General features: G+C 41.1%; 2 protein-coding genes across 2 annotated transcripts in view; both read right to left on the bottom strand.

Moving 5' to 3' along the window:
* The window catches only part of LOC148402856 (receptor tyrosine-protein kinase erbB-4-like), a 114,742-nt gene extending 106,177 nt beyond the window's left edge, over positions 1-8,565 (bottom strand). Inside the window, exon 1 of the mRNA XM_088369874.1 lies at positions 8,051-8,565. Within this exon, the coding sequence (XP_088226000.1) occupies positions 8,051-8,114 (64 nt within the window). The 5' untranslated portion in view covers positions 8,115-8,565. The remainder of the gene's footprint in view (positions 1-8,050) is intronic.
* Positions 8,566-9,747: 1,182 nt separating this feature from the next.
* Positions 9,748-13,311, bottom strand: LOC148402857 (putative methyltransferase DDB_G0268948). Its single transcript, XM_088369188.1, has 7 exons — positions 12,698-13,311; positions 11,448-11,608; positions 11,137-11,297; positions 10,791-11,004; positions 10,513-10,616; positions 10,230-10,367; positions 9,748-9,968 (listed from the first exon to the last, which is right to left on the bottom strand). Exons 2-7 carry the CDS (start codon positions 11,553-11,555, stop codon positions 9,881-9,883), a joined length of 813 nt encoding a protein of 270 aa, XP_088225314.1. The 5' UTR covers positions 11,556-11,608; positions 12,698-13,311; the 3' UTR covers positions 9,748-9,880.
* Between the last annotated feature and the right edge of the window lie 86 nt (positions 13,312-13,397).

Genomic DNA, 13,397 nt, shown 5'->3' on the forward strand with positions numbered 1-13,397 from the left:
TGGTGACGCTTTGAGATGCAAGTGCGATTTGTTCCATGCCCATGCTCGTAACTCAAATGATGTGCTGCTCAAGTGTCATTTTTTTTGTTTTATGATTCAATTGAGTTCTTGCTCATTTATATTTTGATATAAGCTTTGACATGAACCTTGCATGGATGTGTGCGTGTGTGCATGTGTGTGTCTGTGTGTCTGTGTGTGTTTCCATCTTTAATTAGGAGTCAAACATGTGGCGTTTAAATGGCAAATTAGCAGTGCTGTGAATTGGCCGCGGTGGTCCAAGCTGTGACCGTGAGCATCTCAACACACACACACTTATGTTTTTAATTAGACAGGAAATGGAAACACACACTGTATGCAGAAGCACAAAGAAAATCAAGTGTGTGTGTTGGTCATTAATTAACCCTCATGTTTCATTTGCTGATGTCCATTTGGGAGTCTTTGAACAAATGAACGGAATATTGCCCATGTTGCTTTGTTCGCACGTCACAAAAGTGGCCGTGCAGTCACACCGATGAGCTATTCGAATTCCATTTATGGCAGAGAGCAAGTCCATCGGGATAAAAATGAATCAAATTAAAAATCATCCCACACCAAAGGGTGACTTGCGTACATTCTCTGCATGGCGTCCCTCCCAGCATGAAATTTGGAGGCGCTCGCCATGTTGCAGCTTCCCTCGCCGCTTCTGTGCAACCACACAGCTTTCTAATTGAATCTTTTGATCTGTGGCTAATTCCACTAATTAGTAGTACTATTTTCCCAGTAGAATATTTCCTTCAAACACACACACACACGTGCGTTTGCAGTTGATTTGCTACTTAGCCGCTAAGCCAATGGTGGGATGGGCGTTCAAAATGGGGCTTCCAAAAACAGACAGGTGTGGAAAAAAAAAGAAAAAAAAAAAAGCACAGATGCTCATTATACGGGCGCGCGCAGAGCCAAATGAGCAGTAAGGGCTTAATGCAGCAATTTAATTTTATATTCAAGTTGTGCTCACGGCGAATGGAAGCGGTAAATTTGACATGGATGCAGCTGCAGCCTGTCACTGAAGGCATCTCAAATGTTTACTTCTAATGTGACAATAACTTTTGCTTGAGCGACTTTAAATGACCGCCACGGATGTTTTCATATTTCATCGGCTTTGTTTTGTTCATTAAAAGGATGAACGTTTATATTTCGTGAAAAGTTTTTTTTATACATTAGATGGCCGTTATTTTAATATTTGTTTTGAAGTTGAAGTTGATTTTTGAGATCAACCAAACACAAAATAACTTTTTCACATAATTTCATGTTATGCCAAGACCACAATTAAATCAACATGTTCAAAAAAGGAGAAGCAAGAAGCTATTGCTTGTTTTTTTCCTACCCTTTTTATCCATCATAATTCTTAACATGGTTGCCGATTCGTTTTGAAATATTGAAACTAAAATTCCAATCCTGGACTCATTACTTTTCAATTTTACAATGCTTCTTCCTAAGCCCTAAATTGCCCAGCTCCAACATTCAAAAGTTTCTAAAAACACAGAGCGACCTAAAAAAAAATTGCATTGGAAGCTTCTTCTAAACATCACTTGCGTTAACAGCGGCCATGACGGACGGCAGTTGTGTGAAGCCGCACTGGCGTGTGATAAAACAACTGACGTGTCTCAAGCGACTGTCGAGTGGAGCTTCTGCCTGGAAGCAGCGGCTAGCACCACCTGCTCATGTCACTCGCCACAAAACCTGCCAACATGGCCGTGCATAAACATGCTAGCATGCACGTGTTACTGCCTTAAAATATAAAGAACTCGGATAAAAGTTGTGCCGAGGGGCGCGAGCCGGACAATGAAAATGTGTCTGTGCTCTATATATGCCTTGCCGTTATCTCGGAATGTGGATAGCTGTCTTATTGTTGGGCTGAGTGACAACACTGAAGCACATTCGGGACTTTGGTGAACTCGAAATAAACCTGCAAGAGGCAATGTGCGAGGAGTTCAAGTGATTCAGGATCAACCGGCTCGTGTGGGAAAGTGAAAAGCTGGAAGTGTGCTTGAAGAACACAAATGTGTTGTCAAACATTGGGAAGTGAAATGCGCTGATTTGATGTTGTGTTGCTGGAAATACGACAAACACTAATGACAATGGGAATTAAAAAAAAAAAAATACTTCAGGCTGGATAATAGCTATTTTCAGATTTTTCAGAGATTTGAAGAATTTGGGGGGTTTGTAAAAAAAAAAAAAAAAAAAAGAGATGTCTTGGTCACCCCATGACCCCTGACCCAAGTAAAAAAATAAATAAATAAAAATCCTAGCTCACGCAATGATATCATCAGGGGTAGTATTTAATTTCACTTTATTTCTCAAAAAAGTATTTCTTTATTTTCTCATTTAATAAAGAAAAAAAACAAAAATATTATTGTGAAATGTGAAATTGGCAATGTGAATGTGATGTAAGAAAGAAATATTTAATTTTCATTCAGTAGCAGAATTTGGGGGGGTATCAGAGAAAGTTGCCATTAGGACAACTCATAACTATTTAAAGAAAGTTGGAGCTTTGTGCCCTGAATTTTTTTTTTTCGTTTGTTTGTGTTAAACCAAGCCAAATGAGTTTCCACAGACTTCTTTTTAACTTTAAATGCAATTTCACAAGTGGATTGCACATGGGGCTTCTATAATGAAAAGGACATTAAGTGAAAAATAGACAGATGCGTTCTGTACCTTTCTTCCTGTATCAACTCAGTCAACAAACAAATTGGCAAACGGTCTTTTTGTAGTGATCATGCAAAAACAATTTTTTTTAGACATGGTGTGAAAAATATTCTTTTAAATTCCACTTAAACTTGTTTTTCCCCTGAGGTCAGTCAAAGGTCAAAAAGTCCTTTAAACAACTCATTAAAGATTTCATGTTGGCAAGAATTTGACCTTAGATGATGTTTCAACTGAACTCTCTCCCATTGCCTTTATATTATTCTGCTTTTCAAAAAAAAAAAAAGTTTGAACAAGGGGATTTAATAATTCATTATTGGAATATCATTTGGAAAATGTCATCATGGCCAACAATTATAAATCCTCTGTACTTATAAACCGCTAACTTGACGCATTTGAGTGAATGGGAATAAATGGAAAGTGGATGAAAATAAAAATCAAATCATAAAAAAATATATATATATATTATTTATATTTAGCCATGAACAGTGTTATGCAATGCTCAAACACAAATATAGGTAAAAAGGCTCAAATCTGAAAAAATAAATAAATAAAACACACACACATGCGCATAGGGAGACACACACACACACACACACACGGGCAGGATTGATTAATTGGAACGTTTAGCGAGCATGATAGCAGCGCTCCTCAGAGACAGCACAACTGTCTCACTCAGTCCACCTTAACCTCTTCTGGACACACACACACACACACACACACACACACACAAAGACGAAATTAGACCACCCTTCTTGTTTTCGCCGGCATTTTACCAACCCCCCCCTCCCTTCACCTTGCCATGAGCAATCTGCGGTCACTTTCCAGGCCAAAACGCAAGTGCATGCTCACGCACCAACAAATTGTGACAGGTTTTGCAGCGTCCGTCTTCCTTGCCGCTAAAGGTGACTCCCCTCGCCGTCGCAGCAAAGCCGGGGCCCCAAGGTCCTGCCGCCTTCACGCACACACATAAGTTTTATGTACCTTTAAAGCCGCCGGAGGGGCGGCCATATTTCTGCCCGACTGCAAGGTCACCAATGAAACAAAGAATTTGGGTTGGGAGGGGCGGGGCAGCGAGGACAAGAAACATGGCGACTTCTCCGTGTGATGCACAATCATCCTGGACTCGCATCCCGTAATTCTCACGCTCATCGACTACCCATTTTGGAAGCCATGTTCTGGTGGCTACCGACTTCGAGAGAAGGTCCTCAAGGATGTCATCCCCTGACACAATGACACACACACATGTGAGATACACAATTGCCACTCAGACGTAATTTCCTGCGCCAGTTTTTTTTCCCCCATCACTCTCATTTCACACAAACAAACTCTAATTAAGAACCGCCGACACGAGCCAAAAACACGAGTGAGAGGGACGAGACTTCCCAAGAGCCGGACTCCTCGGGCACTTCACTCGGAAATTAACTTCCAGACTCAACCAGGAGCTGAATCCGAGCTGCCGCCGCAATATTACTGTCACTCACGAGAGTCTTTATTCCAATTTCAAATCGCTTTTTACTGCGGCTAATGGAATCCATCTTGAAATGGGTTTTGGAAACAATTGGCGTGAGATGTTTTTTTATTTGTCGGAACGTCACGAGGCGGTTATTGGCTTTTTTCGAGGACGCCAGGCGGCTTTTGCCGAGTGACTACGGCAGTTGTCGAAGGAGCCAGAACGCCAGTGTCTTGTTAAGCAGATCGATGCGTCTTTGTGCCCTCCCGATGATCCGTGATATTATGAACGCTGGCTGATATTACATTTGGGCGCTATTGGAGAGCAGTCTTTCTCTGTCATGGTGACGGCCGAGCAAAACAATCATCTCTTCCACTCTGGCAAATATTCAATAAGGAGCCGAGGAAGGCACAGACACAGGCGGCCGGCCGGGCTCTGTCACAAATTGTCTGATGGAAATAAATGTGCACATGCTCGGGCATACTGAATATCAATCATAGACACACAGATACACACATTCACACAAACACACACTTAGAATGAATAAGAATAACAGACGCACTTCGTGCCAGGCAAAGTTCGGACCCGATTAAGGCGGCTGTCGCATGAAAGCCTCGAAACAGTAAATATCCTTAATTCGTAGTGTAATGAAACGGATTAGGTGTTTGGAGTATTTTAGCAAGGATTAGCATGTACACAAATACGGAGAAATATTCAAAATAGTAAGATTGAGCTGGGTAATTTATGATGGAAACAGCAGGAGCACACCAGGATTAGAGGTCGGCGATCGTCTCTTGCATTAAAACAGCTCTGTCAAGGTTACAGAGCAAAAAAAAAAAAAAAAAAAAGCTTTTGTGATTGCGATAGACCCCCGCAACGCCGGGCTGAAAGAAAAAGCCCAGACTTGTCTTGAGAGAGTCGAGGCCGCCTCGCCAAAGCGACGCTGTCACTCAAAACGACATCCCGCTTCCTGCGTTGGCCTTGTGCCGGGAAACACGAGCGTGAGTGGGAACTCAAAGCCGTCGTTTGTGTACACAATGCCGGAGAGCTCGCTCTTGCGACTTGATGTCTTTTATCCAGCACCGGCTAATTGCTGGAATCCAATCGAGGTTTCGAATTTTCTTTTTGGATGAAATTCCCAATGCAAAAGCTGCATTTTTCGGTTGCGTGTGTAATATCCTGTTGGGCCAGGATCAAAATAAAAATGGGGAAATTAAGAAAATACACATACAGGAGTAGAGAGGAAGAAGAAAGGAAAACACAGGAGACATGCGAGCGTGTGTTTGTGTCTGCCATGCGATGAAGGTTTTTCGTCTCTGAGCGGAATTACAAGTGGTGGGTTCAACAAACCCTCCAGTGGTCCACAAGAAAGAGAACACAGAGAAACTTGTCAAGCTGCAAAAGTGTTTTTGTGATCTCGAATTCAATCCAAAAAGTTTCCGTTGGCCCTTTTCATCTTTTGTGACTTTTTGGTGTGCCGGGCCACCGCCCTGAAAGTGGCTGGACGTCACCGGACGCCATCGGCATGTTAACAGGACATCGGCTTCCAAAGTTCAGCGTTTCCCAACGGCTTCGGAGCCAAAGCAAATATTTGACGTAAAAAAAAAAAAGCTGACGGCGCACCACAAAAATAGCAGTGCCACAAAAAATAGACATCGTAAATGTAATTGAGAGTATCATGCCTCAATTTAATTAAGTATTTATCCACCACCGCCATTATATCAGGCTTATTTATTTATTTATTTATTTATTTATTTATTTATTTATTTATTTATTTATTTATTTATTTATTTTAATTTATTTAAGGTTTTTATGCTGTTTTTTTTTTATATGATCATCAATGAATGAGATTGGCCTGTATTGATTCCTCACAATTTTAGAGTTGCTTGCTAATGATTATCTAAAGATTTTTTTTATTTATCTAAATTTACCTATTCTCTAAAAATAACCTCATTTTCCATTTTTTTCAGTTGACAAAATTCTTTCATATTGACAATTTATTCAGTTACTGGTTTAGTCGGTATCGTGCTGTGTCAAGGACAGGAGGCAGGGGGCGTTACAGGCTGGTCAGCTGCAAGATACAAGCTGCGGGTGATCTTTTTTTTTTTTTGCGATGGGAAATGAAAGGCATCTTGATAATGTCTCACGCTGCAGTGGTTACAAAGAGTCCAAAGACCAAACGCCTGGCTCCTCATTATCATGACCCTCCTCAATATCACCCCCCACTCAAATACAAGTACGATTGATTTGGACCTTCTCTTCCACCATCCCTCCATGGCATCCAAGCAAAAAATCCCCACACAGAGCACAGATATGTATTTGATAGCAATGCTGACTAATTTGGAGAACGATAGACTTACCCCCCCCCCACACTCATCCATCATGCTGTCATGTAAAGGTCTAGACAAGTCTAGACTGATACTATCAAGAAAGAAAGAAAAAAGCTTAATTAGATCATAATAAATTCTCATTTCTGCCAGTGGTCTCCAAAGTTCTTGGCCAGCTCGGCGTGGACCAGCTGACACCCCGATGGTAATTTGAAACTGGCATTCAGCCGCCGCTCCAGCCCCCTTCGCAGACCACTGCACAGGCGTCTTCAAATGTCACCCAAACACGCACATGCCAAATCTGCATTTGTTCCTCTCTCTCACACACACAAAAACACACACACACATGCACCAACTGAATCCTCCAACTAAACGTGCAGATGATTTTCATAAACGAAAAAAAAATCCTTGAATTTCTTGATGAACTGTGATAAGTCCAAAAAGATTATAATGGATCCCACCAAGATATAACAAATTATTTTAAGCTCTTTATAAACATACCAAGCTGTCAAAATGGTGTTCGTGTGACCTTTGACCCTTTCAATTAAAACTGATGAATCAATGGAATTTTTGTTTCATTTCATATGAAATAAACCCCCAAAGAGGAACACCTAGGAACTTTGATACTTTGACACAAACGCACACACATGGAGGAGATCCTTTGCATTAAACACTGACATCTTCTCATTTACTTCAACATGTTAATCAAAGTAATGAATTTAATCGGCTCATTAACACCCACAAAGTTCCCAGAAGGCACAAAGTGGGTTCTTCTTGGGTGGAATTTGCATTACAGATATCCTGGCTGAGCGTGCATGCTAGCGACACAGTGAGGTTGCTTTTCCTGTCTTCTCTCTCTCTCTCTGTCACTCTCTTTCTTTCTCTCTCTCTCTCCACACGCTAGCATCCATCCATTAATGCATGTGTCAAATAGGCTGCATTCAGCTGCATTTAGCCCGAGGGGGAGTGTGTAGATCTATCTGTGTGTGTGCATGCCTGAGAACTTCAACCCCCATGGAGTGACAACGTATAGTCACTTCTTCAGCTCGGCATTTTGTTTGGAAATATAGTCCAACATTGATTGCCAAAGTTCAATTGAAGAAGCACTTTAGAAAGAAAATTCATGCATGGCTCATCAATCCCAACATTCTAATCCAAAACCGAACATGGAAGTCTCTGAGAAAGCATAAGAAGGATCATCACGGCTTATAATAATTAAGAGCTGGCTCCAAAGCCGGCATTGAGTAGCATGCAAACATCCTTCAGTGGCCAAAAGGAAGGAACATGAAGAGTGGATGGACTGTTAAGCAGGCGAGTGAGGAGATGCTGGACCACAAACGGACCTAGCAGGAGTCACTGCATGACGATAAACGGAACATCTAGCTCAAAGTGATGGCCAATAAATGAAATATCCAAAAAGACAACCTCGGACACGGTTCAACAAAATCAAAAAATGGAGGCAACCAAAAAGCAGTCCACACAGAGGTAGCAATACGTTAAGGAAGTTTCTTTTCCACGCTAATGAGCCAATCGGTGTGATTAAACTCCGCCAAGGTGTTTTGGGCGCAGGAAGAAAAAAAAAACTTACCTGACTGCGCTGCGCTGGATCGGATGAGCAGCAAAGTAGCGAGGGCGCAGGCGAGGAACTTCATCTTGGAAAGACGGCTGATTATTCTTGTTAAACTCCCGCAACTCACATGTCCAATTAGGATATCCCGGTCTTGTCGTGCAATAATCAAGGAAAATGGAGCGGGGCTCCTCTGGTAACCGCTTGGTCGCGCACCACCCGGCGCAGCCAGCCAGCCAGCGCACAGCCTTTACGCGCCGCTTGCTTGTGTTTGTTTACTAGTTCCCAGGCTGCCGCTCGGATCGCTTTCCACTGTGGATCTACTGTGAGAAAGGACGCCCGCACGCTGACACGCTGACACGCTGTCGGTGGCAGCTTGGGCGCGCGCGCGTGTCCGTGCGCGTCCACTTGTGTGCGCTGGGTATGAACACGCCTCCGCAATGTGACAGACACTTCACACAGCCAATTACAACAGCTAATAGACTTTTTTTTTTTTTTTAAACAGTTGGTCTGGCTTGAAGGTTCACCTACGTCACCGATCAGCTTCCGTGGAAATACAGCAGGCGTGTGATTGTGACCTGCGGCCGGAAGGTCACCTGTGCACATACGCACGTTTTCACGTTGGGAGACTTCCGTTGCTGAATTACGAGAGTGCAGCACAAACTTTTGTGTTCGTGAGACAAAACGGACGTTCAGGCATAAAGTTAAAAAAAAGGCATCAAGTTAAAAAAAAAAAAAAGCATGACTAGTAAATTGGGTTATACTATATATATGCATAATATGAATATGTATTTTTTTATATAATAAAATCTTTCATCTTTAACTACAATGAGTTGAGTGTGTGACTTTTTATTTCATACAATGTATCAGTTCATTCAGTAAATAAATACAAAAAATACAAGAATGAATAAATCAACTTTGATTTACTAGTTTCAAGCTCAGTGGGGCCAAAGAACAGAGCCAGCTTTAAAAGTGGTCCCAAGGCCATACTGTGCCCACACAAAAAAAACCCTTGATTTAAATATGTTGTTGTGTATGTATTTATATTTTGTGATTTAAAGTTAAAGCCTCAACTTAATGAGCTATGTTAAACAAACTGAAATGATAATTAGGAATGGTTGTTTAATGCTAGCAGATGGCAGAAGGCCATAAAACATTTTTTTTTAATATGGGTGCTCATTAAAGGCTGAGCGAGGAAATGCTACTGCACAATCCTTTTCCGTGCTAATCTGTGAAATATTATATTAATTTAATTAAATATACTAACAATGCAAGATGAAATCTATATTTATGGGGACTGAAAAAAAGCGAGCATGAACGTATTCTTCTTTTTATTTTTATTTTGAGTTTTCACTAGAGTCTCAGTGTAACGAATTTGTGCAGTAAATTAATGTTCATATGTGATGAATGGAACATCGGCCGGTGTGGCTACAGTCAAACTTAAGGTCGAGTTGATGGACGATGGAGCCACCAAATATGTAAATCGTGCGCTTTCCTCTGCTGCCATCTAGCGAATTTTGCGGAGAAACGCGTAAAATTAGAATTCACTATGAACAGTAGAGGGCGCTGTAATTTACTTGAGAGGGGGAAAATCCCATTAGTAAAGGAATAAAGGATAAAATGAAAAAATATTTAAAAATGTATAGCATCATTTGATTTAGACCAAGTATGCCAATCAAAACACAATGCAAAAAAAAAAAAAAAAAACAGCCTTCATCTTTTTTTTTGTTTAGCTTTAGCTTTATTTAAAGGTATGCAGGCTGTTGTCTTCGGCAACTCTTTGCAGTCTAACCACAATAGTGATCCTTGGTTTATAGTATTCAAATTACTATAAAAAAAAAAAAAAAAGGATTATGGTTTTCGTGCCAGAATGTAGAAATACTTGTTCACAATGGTGAGCTCCACGTCTGGCGAGGACACCTGCATGGCAGCCATCAGCCTGAAACCAAAGACAGTTTAAGTTTATAATCGAGAAAAAATTGCCTCAGGTTTTAATTTTTAAAAAAATCAATCAAGGAATAATAATTATAATCATAATAATGATAATAGCTCTATTTATACGATATGGCGGCCTTTCAAGGGACCAAAGGACACATTTATTATCCTGCTGTCTCTGCTGGCTCCATTGAGGGGTTATGGAGTTCAATGTTTAGCGACAAGCTAACTGAGGTTAGTTGAAGAGTACATGTAAATGTCTGACTTGTTTCTGATGTCATCAGAGAGACGCTTGGCTGCGGTGGCATCCTGGCTCTTCATTTTCTGGTAACTAGTAAATGTCTCGACCAAACCAATGTAATGGTTTACTGTCGCCGTCCTGTAAATTTTTTGACAGCCGTTCCTAGATACACAAAAAAACAAATTAGAAGTTGTCATATCAGTTGACTTTTATTTGTTTGTGAACAAATATTTGGGACTCCACTTGCCTCACCAGAATGTTAAAAAAAAAAAAAACTAGTGTGGAATCCGAAAGATGGGACACTCACCACTCTTTGTCCGGAAAGGGGCAGGAGTCAAACATCTCCAAGTAGGTTTGTGAAGAACAGGTACCCAGACAAGGATTTTTGTAGGGGAGCAGAGCTGCATAAAACTAATCATAAATAATAACTCAAAACACGTATGCATCATCCTACATCATCAGGGCAAAGCATTCAGTAGTTCTGAAGCACAAAAATGAACTATAGACTGATTTGTGCTATACAATTTAAAATCCACTAATTGAATTAAATCACACTGCTGTTGTGAAATTCATTGCGTCAATCACCTCTTTGCAGATGTTGTTAAGTGCGCTGGTGGCGTCGCCGTACTCCAGCTCCATGTCCATCGTGTAACTCAGCAGGGCCAGGCAGCCGTTGGGCTTCAGGACCCGCTCAGCCTCCTTCAGGAACCGAGGCCATTCAAACCAGTGGGCCGCCGTCATGGCCGCCAAGAGGTCCACCTGGCCGGATTCAAACGGCAGTTCTTCAGCGGGACTCTGGCTGGAATCAGGAGGGGGGTAGAAGTTAAAAAATAATTGGGCTTGCAGTTAAACTTAAGTGAATCTTGACAATAATTGAATTATTAACAACACATTCCAGTTTCGTGCATCCATCACCCTGCTTTCATCTCACCTGTACGAGACATTTGGGGAAGTGCTATTGACCCGAGCCAGCTCCAGTTGGGCGGGGCTCACGTCTGTCCCAATGACCTGCTTGAAGAACGGAGCCAAGAGTACGGTTCCTTTCCCGTTTCCACAGCCAACATCCACTGCAAGATTGAACTTGTCTTGCATCTGAAAGAGAACAACATTCAAATTAACTAACAAAAAATCTCTGTCATTTAGACCGTTATAAAATTGGGTTATAAGATCCAAAAAATACAAACTATCATTTGTTATTGGTTATCTGAATGATTGCATTCTCATTACATAATAAAAACATACCTTTGGTCCCATAAAGTCCATAATCTTGTTGATGAGTTCATAAGGGGTCACTCTATACTGCAGGTAGGCCGCCACATGGTCACTTTCTTCAAACAACCTAAAGGCCATGACGTCCCGGCAGATGCAAGCGACAGACTGATCTGGGCAACCTCGCCACTCTTCTATATCAACACGTCAGCAAATTCTTGCAAGATTAGGGTGGGTTGGGTTTTTGAGGGTAGTTTTTTTTTTTTTTTTTTTTTTATACCCCTGCACTGGCATTATAAGAGCAGTAGAGAGCAGCATTGGAACACCCATCATTCCCTGCCCGAGGGCAAAGAGGTTATCATGGCTCATTCACTCCGAGCCAGGACTGCAGTGGGACTTCTTTTCAGTGCTCAGATTTTGTTATAAACATTTTAATAACAATTACTGTAGCAATCAAAAGTAGCTCCCCATTCCCTACAAGGACTTTTATTTTGAAGTTGATGAAAAAATCCCCTTGAATGTGTTTACCAGATCACAACGTGTTAATTCGAACATGTCAGAATTGGGCAAAGTGGCAAAAAAAAAAAGTACTTGAATTAGACATTTTATTACATTTATCAAGGTCGAAATAGCCTGTGTTAAAATGTTAAATTGTCGAAAAGGTGTCAATTGTGGCCTTTCCTCTGCTTCCGCCTACCGAATTGCGTAACATTGGTGTTAGTTATCATAATGGCCAGAAGAGGGCGCTGTAACATCAGATGAAAACATCCGCAATGCTCCGTTGTCACCTGGACCGGAAATTCCACACCTTTATTTAGCTAATGGCTTGTTTTAACTTCTGTCAGTTTTAGAAAGTGAATTTCCTTGTTCTGCCTGCCACTACAGATTGCCTTAAATGGATGAAAAAAGACATAAATTCCAAATGCAAAAAGCATTCTATGCTATATTAAACTACAGTGATCCCTCGCTATTTCGCGTTTCGTTTATCGCGGCTTCACTACATCGCGGATTTTTTTTTTCCAAATTAAAAAAACATTTAAAAGTCAAAGTAAAACTTCTAAATTGAGGAAACGTGTGTCTAACCTTTAGGACAATGTAGCATTGCTCCAAATATCCATTTACATTCCTTTAGAAGTCCGTTTTCACGTGTTAGCACGATCGCAAATTAGCATCTTTCGCTAACTCGTTAGCCTGCCCAGTACTTGTTGGTGACCGTACTTCGCAGGTTTCACTTATCGTGTGTGGTTTTTGGAACCAATTATCCACGATGAACGAGGGCTTACCGTATATTCTTGCTCTTCAGTACCCTGATGATCAAAAGGTTACAAGTTCCATAACAACACAGTCACCCAAATAAACCAGATTTATATTGCGACAGCAAGCAAACAGCTATCAAAAACATCTTGCGCTAGTTAGTTTGTCAATTAGTTCCCAACATCAGTTGCTAATCATTTTGATTTTGTAAACAGACACTACATGGTTGCTAAAGGGGAAGATGCTAATTTTTTAGCAGGCAACAAGCAACTCCTCCCACCAGCCACACATTTCTTGCTTTGTCTCAATAGAATTCCGAGAGAGAAAAATATATCGTCCATCACACACTAAAACGAATGACACATTTTCCATGTACAAAACAATTTTCCTAACAATCTCCAAGGTCGGCGAGTAGCCTGATGTGGCGCAGATGACAGTCAAAACATTACAGCTAGGAATGGAACAATAACATTCACCTTTCCAGCTTGACAAACATGTTGTTTAGTCCTGGCGGCGGGCTAATGTCATCATCATATGAAAGCTACAGTACAGTGCAACTTCTTTAAATAAAAAGAGAAGACATGACAAAGCGGAATTACAGTTTAGCCAATGAATCACATTGACACGACTCGGTGATTTCGCGTCTCAGTTGCCAACGACTGTCATGTCACACGACTAAATTTGGTTTCTGACTTTGTTGTTGTGTCCCCTGTGAGCAACTTCGGCGGT

The sequence above is a fragment of the Syngnathus floridae genome, chromosome 2 (assembly GCF_059516105.1).
Source record: "Syngnathus floridae isolate MCC-2025c chromosome 2, RoL_Sflo_1.0, whole genome shotgun sequence".
Taxonomy (NCBI): Eukaryota; Metazoa; Chordata; class Actinopteri; order Syngnathiformes; family Syngnathidae; genus Syngnathus; species Syngnathus floridae.

Bases quoted from the DNA above. Each gene is read 5' to 3' on its own strand.
- LOC148402857 (XM_088369188.1), bottom strand. From the start codon at position 11,555: ATGGCCTTTAGGTTGTTTGAAGAAAGTGACCATGTGGCGGCCTACCTG. The intron at 11,005-11,136 runs GTGAGATGAAAG...TCCTGATTCCAG, and splicing joins TCCCCAAATGTCTCGTACAG to CCAGAGTCCCGCTGAAGAAC. The intron at 10,617-10,790 runs GTGATTGACGCA...ATTTATGATTAG, and splicing joins TTAACAACATCTGCAAAGAG to TTTTATGCAGCTCTGCTCCC.